Raw genomic sequence first — 20,590 nt, forward strand, 5'->3', positions numbered from 1 at the left:
CTATGCACTGTTGCACAGGAAATTAGAACAACATTGTTGAGGTATCTCAAGGTGTACATGTTTTTGTTCATCAGAAAGGTGATTGCAGAGATCACTTAAGGCAGAAACCCTTCACTTGCACAGTGCTTCTCAGTATAACAGACAAATGCTTATTTTCGGACATAGATCTTAAGCAGTTCATTCTTTTCTCATTATTGAGCCATGTAGGCACAGCGAGCATCATTTTTGGAGGCCACCATTATAGAGCATATACTTTGAAATAGAGTAATTATCAATTTCTAATTGTGTATAGCTATTCAAAGTTAGAATCCATTTTCGTTAATTCTTGCATGCCCTTGTTTTTTTTTTTTTTTTTGCAGCATGTTGGTTGGTTGGTAGCGATATGAAAAACGTGATATGTATATTTAAGTTTTTCAATGTGATTTGAAATAATGTCTGTTTGTGTACAAATTATCTTGAAATCTATCTATCATCTGTGCTTCCTGTTAAAAGTAAACCTAAATGGCTGAACTGGTGGGATGTTCGAGAGCCTCTGTAGTTAAAGGGTACCAGGACTGGTGTCAAAATGGTCAAACAACGACCCGACGGCAAAACTGCAAAGGTCAGCGAAAGGTTGATTTTAGAGGTGAGTGGCGAGTCCAATGATTCGTACAGGCACAGCACTGTTGAAGAGTTGACTACCCAATACAACATGGGCCAATCAGGAACAATATCAGGCATGACAATGCATCACACGTATGGGTTATACCAGCAGACGACCCCTACGGCATCCTCTCTTAACCAAGGTTCATCAGTGCAAAAGACTTGCCTGGTGCAAAGAGCATGCAAATTGGACATTAGAAGACTGGAAGGTGTGCTGGTTGGATGAGTCACTTTATTTACTCCACACCGTGGATGGTCGTGTACGGATTTGGCGTCAACAACATGAGGCTCTTGATCCATCATGCATGGTATCATAAGTGCAGGCCGGTGGAGGCAGTTGTATGGTGTGGGGCATGTTTCACTGGCAGGAACTTGGACCCCTGGTTCATGTGGAACAATGTATCAGTGGTTTCTGCTATCATCAACTGCTTGCTGACTGTACACCCTGCTATGGTACACTTTTTCCCGAATGGCGATGGTATCTTCCAAGATGACAATGCGCCGAGCTATCAGGCAGTTGTTGTAGGAATGGTTTGAGGAACACGGTTCTGTCTTAACGGCATACCAATTGGCCTCTGAACTCCACCGATATAAATCCCATAGTGTCCCACTTGTGGGACACTATTGGAAAGGCATATCTGGCATCTGGATACACCAATCACCTCCATACCTGCATTGCTGACCACATTACACACAGCTTGGTTGGCCATACCTCCCGAACGCTTCTGATGAGTTTGCTGTACTGAGGGTAAAAGGAGGACCTATGAAGTATTAGGTAGGTGGTCATAATTCAGTGATCACTCAGTGTAGTTCTCATATGTGACAGTGTCACACAATCTACTATCCCATGCTTCCTTTTGTTAGGAGTGCAAGACCTATCATATCCATTCTGACAGCCTCCTTTTGTGATACTTTACTACTGGAACAAATGTTTATAGCATTTATATATTCGACAACCTGAAATTATCACTCTAATTGATGGAGCCTAAGAAAACCCTCCATTCACTATAACTGGTCCTCTTAAAAGTGAAATTCTCTCCTTTGCCAGCCACTGAAATTCCCCCCACACGCATCCCTTTCACTCCTGAACACAATCACCATGGTGAAACTCATCAACTTCAGGGTATCACATCTCAGTTGGCCCTACAGTATCTGTTTTACAAAGCTTGACTAGAAGATAATTTATTTTATATATATCGAATTCAACTTGATTTTTTTTTTTTCCTAGACTGAAAAGGAAGAACAAGTAACCCAACCACAGCAAGAAAGAACAGTGAGAGAGCCGCAGGAATTTCAGTCAGAGCAGTGGAACACTGCTGAACCTGCAATAATGCAACCAGAAGTTACTGATGTAAGTATGCTTAAATTTTTTTTTTTTTTTTTTTCTTCAATAGAATAAGCCCATTGGAAGGAGTAGTTCTTAGATTTTGTTATTATTATATTGCCATATTACTACTTGGCTATTTTTCAAAGGGGAAAAAGTACAGCTATCAAGATACCTCAACATTAGAAATTTAAACGAAAAGGAGTGGCATTAGCAGATAAAACTGCAGCTATAGGGATATAGGGGAGCTACAGCCAAACAAAATTTATTTTTAGAAGTAAGGCAGTACAAAGAATTAATAGCTTTAAGACAATGCGAAGTTTTAGAGATCTTCAAGTACCGTGTTATTTTATTATTATGTTTTTTTTTTTTTTTTATGTAAACCCCAAACACGAGAGGTGTCAGAACCTATAGTACTTAGTACCGTGCTTGGGTTGGAGGTTGAGAAGACGAAAGAAGATATTTGTTGACATTGGACTTAACTTCTGTAGACTGTAATTTTCAAGAAATACATATGAAGGAAAATCAACGGCAGTTGAATGAATAAACGAGGAAGATGAAAAGTTAGTTTTGTGAGTTTGAAGTTGGACAGTAAATGGATGTTTTTTTTTTTTTTTATGAAAACCCCAAACATGAAAGGTATCAGAACCTATAGTACTTAGTACCGTGCATGGGTTGAAGGAGAAGTATGGGGGGGGGATGCCGGAAACTTTGCTCTAGACTAAACATGGGTTTCACCACTTCGAGCCTCCAATAAGCAAAGTGGTGGTATTTCACCGGTTGATGAAAGTCATCTACCACCCGTTGGCTGGTGGCGTCACGTGTTCGGACTGTTTTGAAAAAGAGCGGGAATTATAGAAGCCAATTCAGAAGAACAGTGCTCATCAAAGTATCTGTAGAAGAGGCACAATAAATAAACTGGAAATATCAGCAGAAAAAACAAAACAAGTCCTATTCAAGGGAAAGCTCAATAGAAATAGACCTCCATTAATTAAAATCGATGAACAGAGCATAGGCAGGGAATCCAAATACAAGTATCTAGGAATAATATTAGATGAAAATTTAACTTTCATAGAGCATGCAAAATACTTAAAGAAAAAAACTCAAAAATTAACCGGAAAATTACTAAGAATTGCAAGGAAAAAATGGAACATAAAACCATCCACACTGGCATTGTATTATACAAGCCTCTTCCTCCCCATTATATGCTATGGAGCGGGTGCCTGGGCACCTGGCATCAAACGCAGCCTAGTAAACAAATACCTATTACAGGCACAAAGAATCTTTCTTTTGGCCACCTCCAGAGCATGTCGAACCATCTCAACTTCAGCCCTCCAGATAATATGTGGAAAGCTACCCATAAAATATGAAATCATACAAGCATATCTAAATTACTACAGGAGACAAAGAATCCCACATGCCTTTGAAGAATATGCAATAAATCTTAATGGAACAGACAAAGAAGACTAAGAGAAATGTTTACTACACAATGGCAAAGAGAATGGAGGGAAGAGACCAAGGGGAGGACAACGTATCAGTTCTTCCCCCTTGCACAAGAAATAAGCAAGACAAACAAACCTTGGCTGCAACCAGGATTATACACTACTTTCCTCATGTCGGGCCACGGAAGCTTAAACTCAAGACTACATGCTCTGAGGCTGGCCGATTCTCCTGACTGCAAATGCGGGTCGCACGATACAGTGCAACACATAATGCTGGACTGCATTAACTACACGGACCTGAGGCAACCGTTCCAGCTAATAACAGAGGTGTACCACACGGAGGATTTCTTCAAAGTGACGGAATCACTGGAAACCTTCCAAGCACTGGCGAACTTTGCAGAGAGAGCATTCCAGAGAAGAAGGAGTCTCCTAGGCCTGCCAGACTAGCAGGTAACCGTGTCCTGTGACAACACTACACTGTGAAGGTAACGCGTGTTGTATTGTCAATAATTACCAAGTGAAAGGAAGAAGGGCAGGACAAGGAAAACACAGTCTGCCATGGACCTATGGCTTGAAAATAAGACAGTATACCTGCTGACCACATGAAAAGGTCAGGGAACACACAAACTTGTACGTGACACACAAAAACTCACCTAGCACATAAGAAAACAACAGTGATTATAAGAGACTGATTGACTTTTATGCCTATGTAAATGATAAAGAATTGAAATGGATATAAAATAACCTAGAATGCCTGATTGACTTTTATGCCTATGTAAGACTGACTGACTATATGCCTGTGTAAATGATAAAGAATTGAAATAGATATAAAATAACCTAGAATGCCGGGCTTCTCCACAAGGACAGGATTGGGCCCTGCGTGTGCAGGGGTCCGGCTACTAAAAACATCCTAAAACGCCCGCCCTAGGTCAGGACTGAGCCCTGCGAGAGCCAGGGTACTACCAAAATATTGTTTAATAAGGAAATGATTAAGAGTGCAAGAGAAACTGGCTGCCTCCACGTGGCAAGTGACGGGAGCGGGGGGTCGGGACACTACAAGTCCGTGACTCCCTGCTGCTAAATGCCAGTTGCCAGCCACAAACAACGAGAACAACACACTACATACACTAAAATACAAATTAAAGGGTAAAATAAGTTTTTTTTTTTTTTTTTTTAGTCAAAATTCAAAATTGTATACGTTATCATTAGAGAAATTGTTAAAAAATTTTATGCTGGCAAAGATAAACGCTTAAACAACGGCGGATATAGGGGAAACCCTGGATACCGCTAGTAACCTACCAAAACACTATGTCACTATGTAGAAGAGGCATGCAGCAGAAACAGTACGTTTATGAGACAGCGAGTGGAGAGACTTTGTTAAAGATGAATCATTAATTAACCTAACTGCCCTCTTCTGAATGGAATCAAGAAGCCTGAGAGAGGTTTTAGGGGCACCACCCCAGAGGTGGGAACAATATTCCATGGCAGGGCAGATTTGCAATTTATACAGAGTGAGCAGCTGTTTGAAAGAAAAGTAACACCGAGAGCGAAAGAGAAAACCAAGTTTTTTAGAAGCAGAGGAAGCAATATTTGTAATTTGCTTGTGCCAAGAGAGATTAGAAGTTAGGGTAATCCCCAGAGGAGATATATCATTTTGCCTAGAAATCAGAGTGTCACTAAAGATAAGCATAGGAGCAGAAGAATCCTTTTTTGCGAGATATAAGACAAGACTGAGTTTTAGAGGGGTTGAAATCAACTAAGTTGTCTTTGCCCTACTGGAGAATTACCTGAAGATCTGCATTTAAGGAATTGGTAGCAGATTTTCGAGAAGTTGAAGCTGATTGAGCAGGACAAGGTTTCTTAAAATGGAAAGTGGAATGCAATGTGCTATCATCGGCAAAACTATGGATAGGATTTCCAGTCAATGGAAGAAGGTCATTAATATACAAGAGGAAAAGAGTGGGGGAAAGAACTGAACCTTGGGGGACATTGGCATTATTGGAGAAGTTAGAAGACAGAGCCATCTACCATCACCCTCAGTGAGCGATCAGAGAGAAAACTGTATAACCAATTACTAAAAACAGTTGGCAAACCATAAGATGGAAGCTCGTTTAGGAGACCTTTATGCCAAACACGATCGAAAGCCTTTGAGATATAAAGAGCAACTACTTGTTTCACAGAATCTTTCCATTGAATTAGTCCATAAATGGGTAACATAAGCCAGAATATCACCATTGGATCGACACTGACGGAATCCATACTGGCGATCGTTGATCAGACGGGAGGTTTCTAGGTAGTTTAAGAGTTGGCGTTTAATTGCAATGCGACGATAACTGGATGAGAGGGATTTGTCACCCTTTTTAGGAACTGGCTGGATATGAGCAAATTTCCAAGCAGAAGGAAAAACACCTTTGAAATAAGAAAGTGAAAAAAGCGGTAAAGAATAGGAGTAAGTTCAGGAGCACAGGTTTTGAGAAAAAGTGGAGAAATACCATTGAAATAATAGACTAGTAAAGGATAGCGAATGCTTAGAAAGTGGTACTCACCTTGAATTAATCTGCGATGGCTTACTTAGGATTTAGGTTGAATTGTTAAGTGGAATAAAATTAAAAGGGGGGAAAATAGGTAAGTGTTGACTGAGTTAAAATAGGTGCAAGGAAACAAGTGTACACATCCAATCCTTGGTTGTCATTGAAGTAAAGAAGCAAAAGAATGATTGAAAACTAAATGAGGTGAATACGGTGAAGCCAACGGTCGTTACGGGGACTTTCATGACTTTCATTAGTTAAAACGTCTTCAGTTGGCAATGTGTGGAGAGTGAATGCCCATGGTATTTAAGAAATAAATTATACCCTCGTGATGCCTTTTTTGACATGTGGGAACTTTAATCGTGAGAGGTTCCAAATTGGGGAAAGATTGAAGGGGAGTTTGGAATTTAGAATTTTAAGGTTTGAGTGGTACTGGTACCATTCAATAGCTGGGGCTTCATATTGAAGTATTCTGTAGCTGGATTTTAGTTTAATGATGGAAATGGTAGAGTCAATGAGGGGGGTGTGGTTGTGGGTCTGGGCATGAATTGTAAGTTCTGTAACAGATTGGTTAGACATGAGACTATGGAAATGTTAGTATACACAAGTGTTGGATGTTTTTGATGAGCCAAATTTGGTAGTGGTACTTTCGATGTAACACGTATTACAGTTTGGTTGACAATTAATGAGGCACAAGATGTCTAAGAAGTTTGAAAGTAGAACCGCTTCTGGTGTATTAAGTTTGTTCCTTAAGGACCTGATATTCTGGATCATGCAAATGGTAGGAGAGGTTGTTATGCCTGTCTTCATGGGAGGGAGCCTTGCTTCCCAGCTGCATACAAGTAGAGGCTCTCATCGTTGAGAGATCATGACAGGGATGGGGCCAACTTGGGTTCCCTCTTGTTGGAGGACGGTACTAGCAACCTTGGGCGGAGTTTGTTCTGGTATGTTACTGTGTGGTAGTATCCTTTCTGGCAAGCAATTATACTCGCCAAGTCAGCTGTGACTGCGGTGCGAGTACTTCTGTCTGGTCTGAGTAGTCTCTTTAGGTTTTGAAGTTGGCTGGCCTGATCCTCGTTCCCACAGGCCAAATGGCAATGCTTCCTATCAGGTCTGCTTGGTGTAGGCTACAGTCAATTTTAAATGTAGTGTATTGTTGACTCCTAGTTTGTGTACAGTTGGCCGTAGATATAGCCCTTCGTATAAGACCTGTTTGACTAGTTCAGGGGTTGTGCGTGGTGCCAGTCGAGATACGAACAGGCTGGTTGCACTGTTTCTGGTAGTGTCTTGAGTCCTGAAAGCTCGTAGCTTGGAGTTTATTGCTGAGCCATACTTTACAGCTTTCCGCTGAGTGTGTGTTTCTTGTCTGATATCACTGCTAAGTGAAGCTGCTACAGATTGAGCAGTGCTGTTATTGTGCTTATCAACCATCTGAGTTTGAATTGTGTTGACCGAGCTCGCTTGGATGTCAACAAGTGAGGTTGTCTGTATATTTTCTGGACTGAGTTGGGAAGTCTGATGGGTTTGGGTCACTATCAGGGAGAGAACTATGCGATATTACAGCGTGACTTATTACGTTTTTGCCACTATTGCTCACCTCATGGACAGGATTTCCGCGTATGACTTATCCCGGGGGGGGGGTACTCTGAAAATTGAGCATCATGTGGTTGTTAGGGCTGTGCAGCCATGCTGGGGTGATGCTGTTGTATCAGCAGACTTGCACATAGTGCTTTCCGTGGTTTCCAGTGTGAGAGTTGGCTTGCAGGCCGCCATTGATTTTGTGACTTGTTAGGCAACATGTTTTCCATGAGATCTTCCACTGTTTTGTTGATTTTGCTGCTAATGATTTGCTTTAGGGATGACTTTAGGTGTTGAATGGTAATTGATGGTTCGGTTTGACACCTTTTGGACCTCCCAGGTGCACTTTGACTGTTTTCACATATTTGCATAATATAAGCTTTCTGAGGAGTTGCTGAAGTTGCATCGATACTTGAATCCGATGTGGACAGGTTTAGGTGGCCTGGTGTTGGTGTGAGGCATTATATCTGTAGCGGAGATATCAGTCTCTTAGGTATTAATTGTTCATATTTTCTTGCAGACTGGCATAGCGTTGAGTATTATCAAGTGGTGATGCGACTTCCATAAATTCTGCCTCACTGGCTTTATCTGTTTAGCGCTTTGGGCTGTGCATGGTGAATTCTGAATTGTTGGAAAATTTTGGGTTGTCCTTGTGGCTCGATTAACGTAGCTTCTTGCAGAATGATCCCTTGAATTTCAGCCTGGCTGCCATGGAAAGTTTCTTTTGGCTGGATGGGGATACGCCTGAACATCAGAGGATGGTGTCACCAGTCAAATGATAGCATAGGGCAGACTTCCGTGTCGAGTTGAGGTTTTCCGTTTCTGCTCATATTTGGGAGGAATGCAGTGGGGATATTCAATAGACAGGTGTTTGCATAGTCTACGTGGATGTCTTGCTGGGGGTTGCGAACTTTTCGCACAGATAAATAGCAGGCGAGCAGAATCAGCCGGAGGCCGAGTGATAGCAATAGCCGCACTTCAGCTTAATGCTGTGATTGGAATGTAAGCTTTTCAGCACCTGAGGCTATAGCTAGTGAACAAAAGGCAGAATACGTGCTATAGCATCTCTTACTCATTTGCAGCGATACCAATATGGAACACAGTAAATACTATTTACCTGATTAAGGTGGTAGGTGAAAAGTCTCCTTGGAAGAGATTTTCCTGTGATGGAATTAAGGATTTTGGCATTATCATTTGAAGAGGCATATGATGCAAGAAAGCAAGCTTATGCAGCATCAGCCAAAAAAAAAAACAAGCAAACCCACCCATTTCATCCCTCCATTTGTTCCAAATGCCTGTCCAGCTCAGCCTTAAATTTATTTAGGCTATTAGCTTCCACAACAAAAGATGAAAGCCTGTTCCACCAATCAACTACCCGCTGGCTAAAGGCAAATTTACGCACATCTATTCTACAACTATCTTTCCTTAATTTGAAACTGTGCCCCCTCAGGTTCTTAGTCTGAACAAGACGAAGAATCCCATCAGCATTCAGGTTGCTCAACCCATTCAAGGCCTTATACACCTCAATCCACCTCGCAGGTGCCTACTCTCCAGACGCTGCAATTTTCAGAACTTAAGCCTTTCTTGGTAAGAGCACCCCTTTGTCCCCCTCACCAATATTGTTGCCCTTTGTACTCATTCTAGCAACTCTACATCCTTCCTAAAATGAGGCCTCCATACCTGTACATAGTACTCTAGGTGTGGCCTGACCATTGCCTTCTATAACGGGATTATCACCTCCCTGTCCCTGCTAGCAAAATTCCTATATATCATTGACAAAACTCCAATGACCTGCCCTGGCAGCCCGTCTGCACTGCTCACAGAACTTCATATTTTTTAGCTGCACAATTATCCCCCCCCCCCAGGGCTTTTTCACTTTTCACTTCCCTGAGTGTAGTACCACCCAGTTGGTACGTTTCTCTTCGGTTATTGCTACCCATATGCAGTACTTTACATTTGTCAATATTATAAACTCCAGTTGCCACTTCTCAGCCCATTTTCTCAACATATCTAGACCCAGTTGGAGTAGCATACTGTCATTGCTGTCGTTAACAACCCTGCCAACCTTTGTATCATCTGCAAACTTGGACATTAAACCTGACATACCTTCATCAATATCATTGATAAATATACAAAACAATGGGCCCAACACCGAACTCCACCTTGGGGAACTCCACTAATAACAGTTGTCCACGAAGAGCAGTGTCCATTGATTACCACTCTGTTGTCTCCCACTCAACCATCCCTTTATCCATTGTAGCAGCTTACCCTTGATGCCATACCTCTCCAATTTGTACAGCAGTCTTCCATGTGCAACAGTATCAAAAGCTTTCCTGAAATCCAAGTATATGATATCAAAATTATTTTTGGCATTCAGTTTCTTTGCGACTACATCATTGTAAGCAATCACAATATTGGTCAGACAAGACCTCCCTTTGACAAACCCATGCTGTATCTTAACTATTACTGCAGTCTTGTCTAGATGATCCTTCAGTATCACTGGTTAAACACAAGTTTAACCAGCGATTCCATTTTCCCCAGAACACCAGTTAAACTAACAGGTCTGTAGTTACTTGTCACCTTTTGGACCTCCTTTGTGAATTGGTGATAGATTTGCAAAACTCCAGTACATGGGGACCTCCCCTGAGTCCAAGGAAGCTCTTGTAATTATGGCTAAGGGTTTGCTTACTTCCCTTGCTGCCTCCTTTAATATAACTGGATAGATCCCATCTACCTCACTTGCCTTCCTTAGTTGAACTTCAACAATTTCTCCTCCACTTTGCTCTCAGTTATTACAAAATCACTTAGCTCCCTGTTAGCATTTAATAAACTTCTGGCACTCCCCTCATTGAATAACTCCTCATGTGTGAATGTAGATGCAAAATACTCATCCAGTTTATCAACTAATGAACATGATCATCACAATAGTCAACCCATCTATTTAAGTGGTCCAATCTGATTCATCCCTTTCCTTCTAGAGTTTACATAAGTAAAGAACCCCTTGCTGTTTTTCTTTGCATCCTTTGCCAAAGGTTTCTCATAATCTGCCTTCACCTGCCTAACCTCCTTTGTGACTTGATTACAGACTAGTTTATACCTGCCATAGGCTTCTGTATTGCCTGATACTTTATATGCATCCCATACATTCTTCTCTGCCACTAGCCTCATTCATTCATCTGAAATCCATTTAGGCCTAAACCTTGAACAATATTCCTTAGTTGGAATGAAAAGCCTAGTAGCCTCCAAAATTAAGTCCCCGAAGGCTTCCCCATTTAGAATTCACTGTTGGTAACATCATCAGTTGATCTCACTGTACAGAATTTAAAAACTGAGACCTCTGTAGTCACCTTTACGAAAGCAAAAGCCCTTCCCTTTAGCCTTGATGGTAGTTACATCTTTAAATAATTCCCACATCAATACATTGTGATCGCTGTCGCCCAGTGGTTCCTTTATCTGCAGATTCTTAATGCATGAAGAATCACTACTGATAATCAGGTCAAGGGTACTCTGGTTGCCTCTCGAACATGTTGCTGTAGAAAACAGTCATGCAACAAATCCACAAAAGTCTTGCTAGTGACCAATCCACAAGTTCCAGTCAATATCTGGAAAGTTAAAATCTCCCATTATAAGACATTCTGATTTACTGGCCCACTCTTTCTCTGCACAATTGCTCATTATACGCATCAGATTCATTAGGCCTATAACACACACCTACTCTTTTTCCTTTCCCAGTGCTTATTTCACAGACTCAACACTGCATTGTTCCCCAACATCAATTGGATGCACTTCCTTAGATTGTGTGTTTCTTAACTAACAGCCTAATCCCTCCTCCCTTCTTATACACATTGTACTCCCAAATCCCAACTCTGCACTGCCTATATTTGTGTGACACCACACTGTTATCTCAACAATATCTGCCTTTGATGTCTTCACTAGCACTTCAAGCTCATCAAATTTATTAACTATACTCCTAGCATTGGTGTACATGCACGTATATATGCACCTGTTTCTTCTCTTAGTTACCTTAACACAGCCCATGTATTTACTTGTTCCACTATGACTCACAGCAGTCCTGGAAATCTCCATTACCTTGCTTTCCGGTCTGCTGCCCATTCTAATAGAAGCAGTGCAAGAATCACTTTTGCCTCTGCTGGCGGCCACTGTTAACCTTTTAGTCTGTGTACCCCCCCCCCCCCCCCACTAGCAGTTTTCTGACCCGCCTAACACTGCCTCGATAGCATCAGCAAATATTCTTTCATCCTTTCTATTAAGGTGTATCCCATCCCTGTAGAAGCAGTCTCTCCTGTCTACAAGCACAGACCAGGCTGAAAAAAAAATTCTACCCCTTGAGCCTTGCACAATCTCTCCAGGGCCAAATTGATTGACAAGGCTCTCATCATATACTCCCTCCTATCGTGTCTGGGCAGAAGAATTGCAGACACTTTCACATTCAACCCTAACTCGGGACTTTTTTTCAACATTGACCTGTACTTGTTAAGTAAATCTGCAGATCTCTTACTCTTAATGTAATTAGTTCCAACGTGTACAACAATATAACCTTTTATGCCCTGAAAAGATGATATCTGCTCTACAACATCAACTTTTGCCCCTGGCAGACATACCCTGGTCCTGTTCCACCCATCCTTCTTACAAAGTATATTCCCCGTCTCCCTGACAATAGAGTCACCAACAATAACTAGTTCCTTTGGGACCAGCGCATTCTGCCTTGGAGATTGCCTGTGTTGCCTGATGCACAGGAGTGAGCTCTGTCGTTGAGCTGAGCAGCTGAGAGCCTGATGGGCCCTTCATATTAATTTCTTCAAGGACATTTACCCTACACCTCAAACTCTCGTAGATGCCCATCAGAACGCTGAGTTGGCACCTAATTTCTTGGCACTCTATACATCTAGCACACACACACACAAAGGCATCCTCCTTGGCTAGATAATGTCCTGTTTTAGAAAGGTCGGCAAACATTTCACATTTTGCACATTTGAGACAAGATTAATAATATTTGTGATTGGTAATATTATAATAAGCTAACAGATACCTAATACAGTGCTTCGTATTACGCTATCTAGTTTAACTTTATACCTTACTCTACAGTTCAAGATATGTATACGTTAAGCTATTTCTTATCGACTACAATATGGCCGCTAATTCAACAATATTGGCACCAACACCATGAGTCAACTTCCAAAAATTGCTGGTAAAATTCAAAATAAGAAGCTAACGAACGCTACTAAACCTATTTAATATCTCCGTAACACACAATGTACTATGTTAAATAACGAAGAATACGTTAAAAATTAAAAAATACTTATCCCTTTACAGCAGCCAAAAATCCACCGTCTGTATTGGTTTGCGATCCCAGTGCCCTCAAATTTTGAAAGCTATGTCCATAATACTTTTAGTATTTAATCTTTTGCTGGCTAACACTTGTTGGTACATGACAGAGCAAAAAAATATGTCGAGGTCCTAAAGTCTCAACTTTATTATACAGTCTGGCAGATAACTTGAGTAGTCGTGACCCACTAATTTTCGTAAAATCGGACAAATGCTAATAATTTATTGAAATTTTACCTTGTAGAGGATCTGCAATCTCATTATGGATTTAAAATAAAAACTGTGGATTTTGTCCAAAAAGGATAGTATACGGTATTTTTGGAATATTATATATTTTATTGTAAGGCAGGAGTATACTCTTATCTGGGATTTTCTTCTGGAACTGCTGCATCCAGGTGAGGTGTAATTCAGATGTTGAAATTGCAATTATATGGATGGAGGACAAAGGGGAAAAAAGCCAGCTTTTGTCCTAAATCCTTGCATGGGGGAGTAATTGTAGGCATAAAAGGAGATGATGTCCCCTAACACTTGTTGGTGAATGATACAGTGATAACTCAAAAAATTTGCAAATTCATCATCTTTTTTGGTGCAATGCGATGAACCCATTAAGATGCTCCATTATTGCTTTAGCTCCATCTGTTGTTAGCATTAGCAGAGGCATTTGATGCAAGAAAGCAAGCTTATGCAGCATCAGCCAAAAAAAAAAAAAAACCCACTTAACCCCTCTGTTCGTTCAAAATACCTGTCCAGCTGAGCCTTAAACTTATTTAGGCTATCAACCTCCACTACAAGGGATGGAAGTCTGTTCCACCAACCAACCACTCGCTGGCTAAAGGCAAATTTCCGCACGTCTATCCTACATCTGTCTTTCCTCAATTTGAATTTATGCCCTCTCAGGTGATTATTCTGAGCTAGAGGAAGAATCTCATCAGCATTGAGCATGCTCAAACCATTCAAGGCTTTATACACCTCTATCAGATCACCTCGCTGGTGCCTAGTCTCCAGACACTGTAATTTGCAAAACTTAAGCCTTTCTTCGTAAGAGCACCCCTTTGTTCCATTCACTAATCTTGTTGCCCTTCTCTGTACTCGTTCCAGCAGCTCTACATCCTTCTTGAAATGAGGCCTCCAGACACCTGTATACAGTACCCTAGGTGTGGCCTGACCATTGCCTTATACAAGGGAATAATCACCTCCTTATCCCTGCTGGAAACATTTCCTGTATATCATTGAAAATACTCCATGAGCTACTCTTGCAGCCCGTCTGCACCGCTCAGAGAACTTCATATCTGCCTGCACAACCACCCCCAAGTCCCTTTCATTCTCTACCACTGTCAGTGTAGTACCACAGAGTTGATACGTTGCTCTGGGGTTGCTGTTTCCCATGTGTAGTACTTTACATTTGTCAATGTTAAACTTCATTTGCCACCTCTCAGCCCATCTGCTCAACCTTTCCAGATCCTGTTGCAGCAGCATAGTGTCAGTAGTGTCCTTGACAACCCTGCCAACCTTTGTATCGTCTGCAAACTTGGACATTAAGCTTGATATACCATCATCAATATCATTTATAAATACAGAAAACAATAATGGACCCAACACTGAGCCCTGAGGGACTCCACTAATAACATTAGTCCACGATGAGCAGTGTCCATTGATTACCACTCTGTCTTCTCCCCCTCAACCACCCCTTTATCCATAGCAGAAATTTGCCTCCAATGTCACACTGCTCCAATTTGTGTAGCAGTCTTCCATGTGCAACAGTATCAAAAGCCTTTCTAAGTAAGATCCAAGTATATAATATCAAAGCTATTCCCTGCAACTAGTTCTTTTGTGACTGCATCATAGTATCCAATCAAATTGGTCAGATTGATACGAGCTTAAATAGTGGTAATTTAATTTTTTCAATAAAATATTTGAATGCATTAAATATATCAAATTCTTTAGTTCTTTTAGTTCCTCTAGTTCTTTTAATGAAACCATACCCATCAGTTCTTCTCTAGTGACAGAATCATCAAAAATGATACGAACAAAAACGAGCAATTCAGCTGTATCACTGACATCTGTAGGTTCATCCATTTGTAAAGAAAAGGACACACAATTAGCAATATGAGCACGCAATTGCTCGCTCACACTTTTACTCATTTTTTCGTTGCGCCGCATCATAGTATTTCGAGATAATTGCAGAATTTGAAGAGCACTTTTAATTTAATTTTTGTTCTTAAAATTTTCTAAAAGAGAATCTCTTATTTCTAAAAATGCTCTTTGATGAATTGACCATTAGAAAATGGTTTGCATTGTTTTGCAAGAAGATGACTCGCTTTAAATGATGCTACAGTTACTGCTTTAGATTGTAAATTAGGTGTCATGAAGAAATTTTGTTGTGCAAATAATCTGGATTTAAGTTCTTTTAATTTATTTTTTCTAAGATCACTATTAGGCAGAAAATTCGATTGATATTTACCATGGAGTCCATTTTTTTGTTTTGGGTATATTTTTTTTTTTTTTTTTATGAAAATCCCAAACACGAAAGGTATCAAAACCTGTAGTACTTAGTACCATGCATGGGTTGAAGGAGAAGTATGGGGAGAGGGGGATGCCAGAAACTTTGCTCTAGAGACTAAACATGGGTTTCACCACTTCAGGCCTCCAATAAGCAAAGTGGTGGTATTTCACCGGTTAATGAAAGTCATCTACCACCTACAAGTGGGAAATTATCGACCTGTCAGTCTGACTTCAGTAGTAGGGAAAATCATGGAGGCATTGATCAAGGGTGGAATTCAGGATCATTTGGATCGAATTGAAATTCTCAAGGATACTCAGCATGGTTTTGTAAAGGGAAAATCATGTTTAACAAATCTGGTTCGCTATTTCGAAAGGGTCACTCACGAGCTGGATTTAGGGAATAATTTCGACATTGTTTATTTAGATTTCAGCAAAGCTTTTGATTCAGTCCCACATGAGCGGTTGCTTTATAAGCTGGAACAGGTTGGAATCACTGGAAAAATCCTTAGATGGATAGAAGGATGGCTTCAGGGCAGGAGGCAGAGGGTTGTGATAAATGGCTATTCCTCAGATTGGGTTGATGTAAGAAGTGGGGTTCCCCAAGGATCAGTATTAGGACCACTGTTGTTTTTAATTTTCATAAACGACATTGATGAAGGGATAGAGGGCGTGATGTCTAAATTTGCAGATGATGTTAAAATTGGTAGAGTAGTTAATGATCACTGTCAAGCTGAGCTTCTTCAGAGAGACCTAGATAGACTTCAAGAATGGTCAGAAAAATGGCAGCTGTGCTTTAATCCAACAAAGTGTAAGGTATTACACCTGGGAAACAGTAATCCCAAAATAACTTATTCACTTGGTGGAATTCAACTAAACCCAGTACTGGAGGAAAGGGACTTGGGTGTTATGATACGGTCAGACATGAAATTCTCTGAGCATTGTAAACAGGTTGCAAGGAAGGCCCATGGTGTCCTATCGATGATCTATCGAACTTTTGCAAGTAGAGATAGGGACGTGATAATCCCATTATATAAGGCCTATGTTAGACCACACTTGGAATACTGTGTTCAAGTATGGAGACCGCACCTAAAGAAAGACATCGAGCTTCTTGAAAGGGTGCAAAGAAGGGTAACTCGCCTGGTGAGATCGGCAAAAGGGCATCCGTATGAAGAAAGACTTCGAATATGTGGGTTGCAGAGTTTGGAAACTAGACACCTTAGGGGAGATTTGATTGAGGTGTTTAAGGCTCTGAGAGGCATCAGTAAAATGAATGAGGACAAAATTTTCAAGATTATAAATGATGCTAGAACTAGGGGACATAAATTCAAGTTACGCGGGGAAATGTTTAGATTGGACTGCAGGAAGTTTTATTTTAGCCAGAGAGTTATAAATTACTGGAATAAGTTGCCTTCATGGGTGGTAGAGGCCGACAGTTTGGGGAAATTCAAAGGTCATCTGGATAGTACTTTCGGGTAAGGGAAGCGCATAGGTTGATAGGATTAATTTCCTTTTTATTTAATTTTTAATTTCATTTTATTATTTTTATTTATTTATTAATTATTATTATTTATTTATTTATTTAATTTTTGTTTTTATCATTGTTTTGTTCGGATTTTTTTTTTTTTTTTTTTTTTTTGGCTGGTGCAGCATAAGCCATAGGCTTTCTTGCACCATACGGCCGTTACTAATACTAATACAAATAGCCATGGAAGCATTGCAAATCAAACATTTTTTTTTATCATTACAAAAAAGTATTTTAGTTCTCACTCTTGATGAAAATGATACGCTGTACTCTTTTCGTAGTTTCATTTTAAATCAAATCAAATTAACTTATAAGTACTGTTCAGTTATTAATATGAAGTAAGCTAAATAAGAATTCGACACATACACATGCTCTCCACAACATAACTGAGCAAATTTTCACTAGACAAGCCTAGTGGCTGCGCGGCGACAAGAATAGTCATGTGGTTCAGCGGATTTTAATAAGCATATGCAGTGGGGTGCATAATAATATTTAGATTTTGACTAATCTATTTATTATTATTAGCCATATGGTGCAGGGAAGCCCGAGACCTGCGAATCTTTTTTATATATGTTTAAAATTTGTCGTGATCGACCAAAATTAAAACCGTGATCAACTGGTAGATTGCAGTCAACTTGTTGGCTACCCCTGATATAGGCTAATCGCTTTTTATTTAACATTTAACTTAACAGAATTGTGCGTTGGATATTACTTCGATAAAATTATTTAGAAGTCTCTCCATTTCAGTTATAATAGCCGGCCTAGCCATAACTAATTTAGTTGTTTGCAGTGGAGCAGCTGTCTTTCCCGTTGTTAAAATTAATTTTTATTTTTTATAATTGTTCTTACAGTTGAATCTGCCAGTCCTAAATGATTGCGCACACATCCACTTGTCATTGAATGGAATAGATTTGCTTCAAAACGTATTTAATTTTCAAATTCAGGTCTTTTTCTTACCTTAGTAGGCCCCATACCTCGCCCAGATGTCGTTGCATTTTAATTCTTATCCACCATTATTCATCTTCGAAATGTAACTGCGTTGCATTAATTATTATACAATGTTCGAGTAAACTATCCGTTACCTAACACTGTAGTAAGTGATGACTAGACTTCGGATTTAATGCATATAACGCAAATATTACAAGCAGTGTATACTTGATCATTTTTTAAAATGTTGATTTCGGAACCACATAACAAGCCACCATACTGTAATTAAATTAGTGTGGAAGAAAATTTCACTGAGCGTGGGAAAATTTCATAATTCGGCACGGGAAACTTTTTAATGCTGTTTTGTTTTCAAGCTATCGACTACATCAGATGAAATGTTTTCATTAAACATGCCAAAAATTTAATCTGTACACTGGTAAAAGAGCATTATAGTGAGTTGTGACGTTATAGCAAATCAGCATTATAGCAAATCAGCATAGAGCAAACCACGTTATAACGAGGGCCTGCTGTATATATTAAATATAAAATGTATATGTAATATTGCGGGACGAGACTGTCCTCAGTATATGTAACCCATTGCTCATAGTATCTCGTACCCTGCTGTGTAATTAGCACCCTACTGGCACTTTGCCATCCTGGGGTGATTTCAGAAAAGGAAACCACCCCAGATTTCTCAGGATGGTTTCCGTTTGTGAAATAAATAGATAAGATAATAAAGGGTATTTCGACACAGTCCTCTTTGGAGGACTGTGTCGAAAAGCAATATGTCACCAGCCTCCTCAAATAAATCCTTCACTCAGTCCACAAAATATTCAGATGTTATATACAAAGACTTTTTTTATTTGCAAAAGATTTAGAACTAAAAAATGCTTTATTTTTCAATAAAAAGTTCATTTATGTTAAAAATAGCCTTGGAGCCAAATTTAGCTCAGTATGCACATATTACTCACAGTGCCTTCAGTTATATAGGCCATCACAGTAAACCTCAGTGAATAAAAGAATTAGAACTGATGTTGAGGAATGTTACTCTGTGTGTAAAACACAGGGAGGGACCAGAATTCACATTGATTTTATTTGTGCAGTAATAGTGCATTCCCTTAATAAACCTGGATTGATAAATAAACTTTAACTCCCCTTTCCCAAGCATGATTGTAATGATCTTAGTACTAGTGTTGGCAAATGATACAAAAAAGTAAACGTATATAGCATCAGCCAAAAAAAAAGTACACAGTTCACCCATCCATACGCTCAAAGAATTTGTCTAGTCCTTCCTTGAATTTATTTAACCCATCCACTTCTGCAACAAATGGAAGCCTGTTACAACAATCAACCACCTGCTGGCTGAAAGCAAACTTCTGCACCTCTATCCTGCAAACATCCTTCAACTTGAATTTATACTTCTTCAGGTGTGTAGTCTTGGAAAGTAGAAGAATGCCATTAACATTCCGCTTACTCAATCCATTCTCTTCTCAATCAGATCTCCCTGTAGGTGGCTAGTTTTGATGCTCAAAGTAGAAAACTTTCCCACAAATTACTGGTCACTCAGATAAATTAAGAAAAGTAGAACTAGTTTTGTTGATTCCATTTGTTTAAAAGTAGTATAATATCAAGGCAACTCACAGTGAAGGTAAAATTCATTTTGTAGTTAGTGTCCAGATTTACCAGGAAAATTAAATTCTACAGGGGAAGGGGGGGAAAATTGTAAGTCTATTACAGCCTTTTCAACTTGATTTTGAAGAGTTCTTAACAGAATTAGTTGTTTTATGAATTTAAATATTTATTATACAGTTAGTCAATAATCTTGATCACTTTAAACATCTCATATCTCTAAGGTAATGTTCAACTATTTCTTGCATTAATCCTTTCCTAAGTGAGTTTTCCAAATGCATCTCCCTACTCAATTTCCACTAGGAGTGAGATCCATGAAAATTAAATTTTGTAAAAAAAAAAAAAAAACTTTATACATAAATTATTGTAAATGTTAATTGAACTTTTTTTTTTTTTGTTTTCTGCTTTAATTCTGTTTCATCTTTCATCATTAACTAATCTGCTAACTAATCAGTTTAATTGTTATGAATAACCCTCCAAACTTTTGGTAACCTTTTGATATAATTTCAAAATGAACAAGAAGTGTATAATGATAATTTTATATGATTTGCATACATTTTTGTTTCTAATAAATTTAAATTATTTTATTTATTTTTTTTTTTTCAGTGGGCTGAAGCTGTCCAACCTCAGCCAGTTCAACCACCACCAACATTTTCCTCAGATTGGTCTGCACAAGATACCGATGACTGGTCGACTCCCACTCCTGCTGCCGCCGCTGCTGCTGCTGTGACTGCTACTGCAGCAGCTGCTGTTGCAGCTGCCCCGGTGACCACAACCAATGACTGGGGTGGCACTGGAGCAGATAACTGGAGTTAATTAGGAAAGTGAGATTAAAATCTCAAAAATCAAGGGTAAATTTTAATAAATGGAATAAAACTGATGCCGAGTATACTGTCTTGCTCCTAGAAGTACAATCTAGGTGTTCAGATCACTATACAAACTGAACATAAAATATTTAAGGGCAAAGGCCTCATGCTACAAGGTAGAATAACCAACATAGATTAGTGCAAAAGCATCATTTTAACGTAACCACCTACCAAGGTGGTTAAATTAATTAAATTGGCATCATTTTGGTTATATCTCATATGTGAATACCTTCACAATGAGTTGCCATGGTATTGTACTACCTTGAATAAGTAACACTTCACCA

At 39.5% G+C, this 20,590-nt stretch overlaps 1 protein-coding gene across 1 annotated transcript in view; it reads left to right on the forward strand.

Annotated features, from left to right (window-relative positions):
• The window catches only part of LOC150076646 (small ribosomal subunit protein uS2-like), a 59,403-nt gene extending 39,083 nt beyond the window's left edge, over nucleotides 1–20,320 (forward strand). Inside the window, exons 5-6 of the mRNA XM_090386962.1 lie at nucleotides 1,871–1,993; nucleotides 20,047–20,320. Of these exons, the coding sequence (XP_090243088.1) occupies nucleotides 1,871–1,993; nucleotides 20,047–20,256 (333 nt within the window). The 3' untranslated portion in view covers nucleotides 20,257–20,320. The remainder of the gene's footprint in view (nucleotides 1–1,870; nucleotides 1,994–20,046) is intronic.
• Nucleotides 20,321–20,590: the final 270 nt, after the last annotated feature.

Source organism: Mastigoproctus giganteus, chromosome 12, assembly GCF_048544385.1.
Source record: "Mastigoproctus giganteus isolate SK-2022 chromosome 12, ASM4854438v1, whole genome shotgun sequence".
Classification (NCBI taxonomy): Eukaryota; Metazoa; Arthropoda; class Arachnida; order Uropygi; family Thelyphonidae; genus Mastigoproctus; species Mastigoproctus giganteus.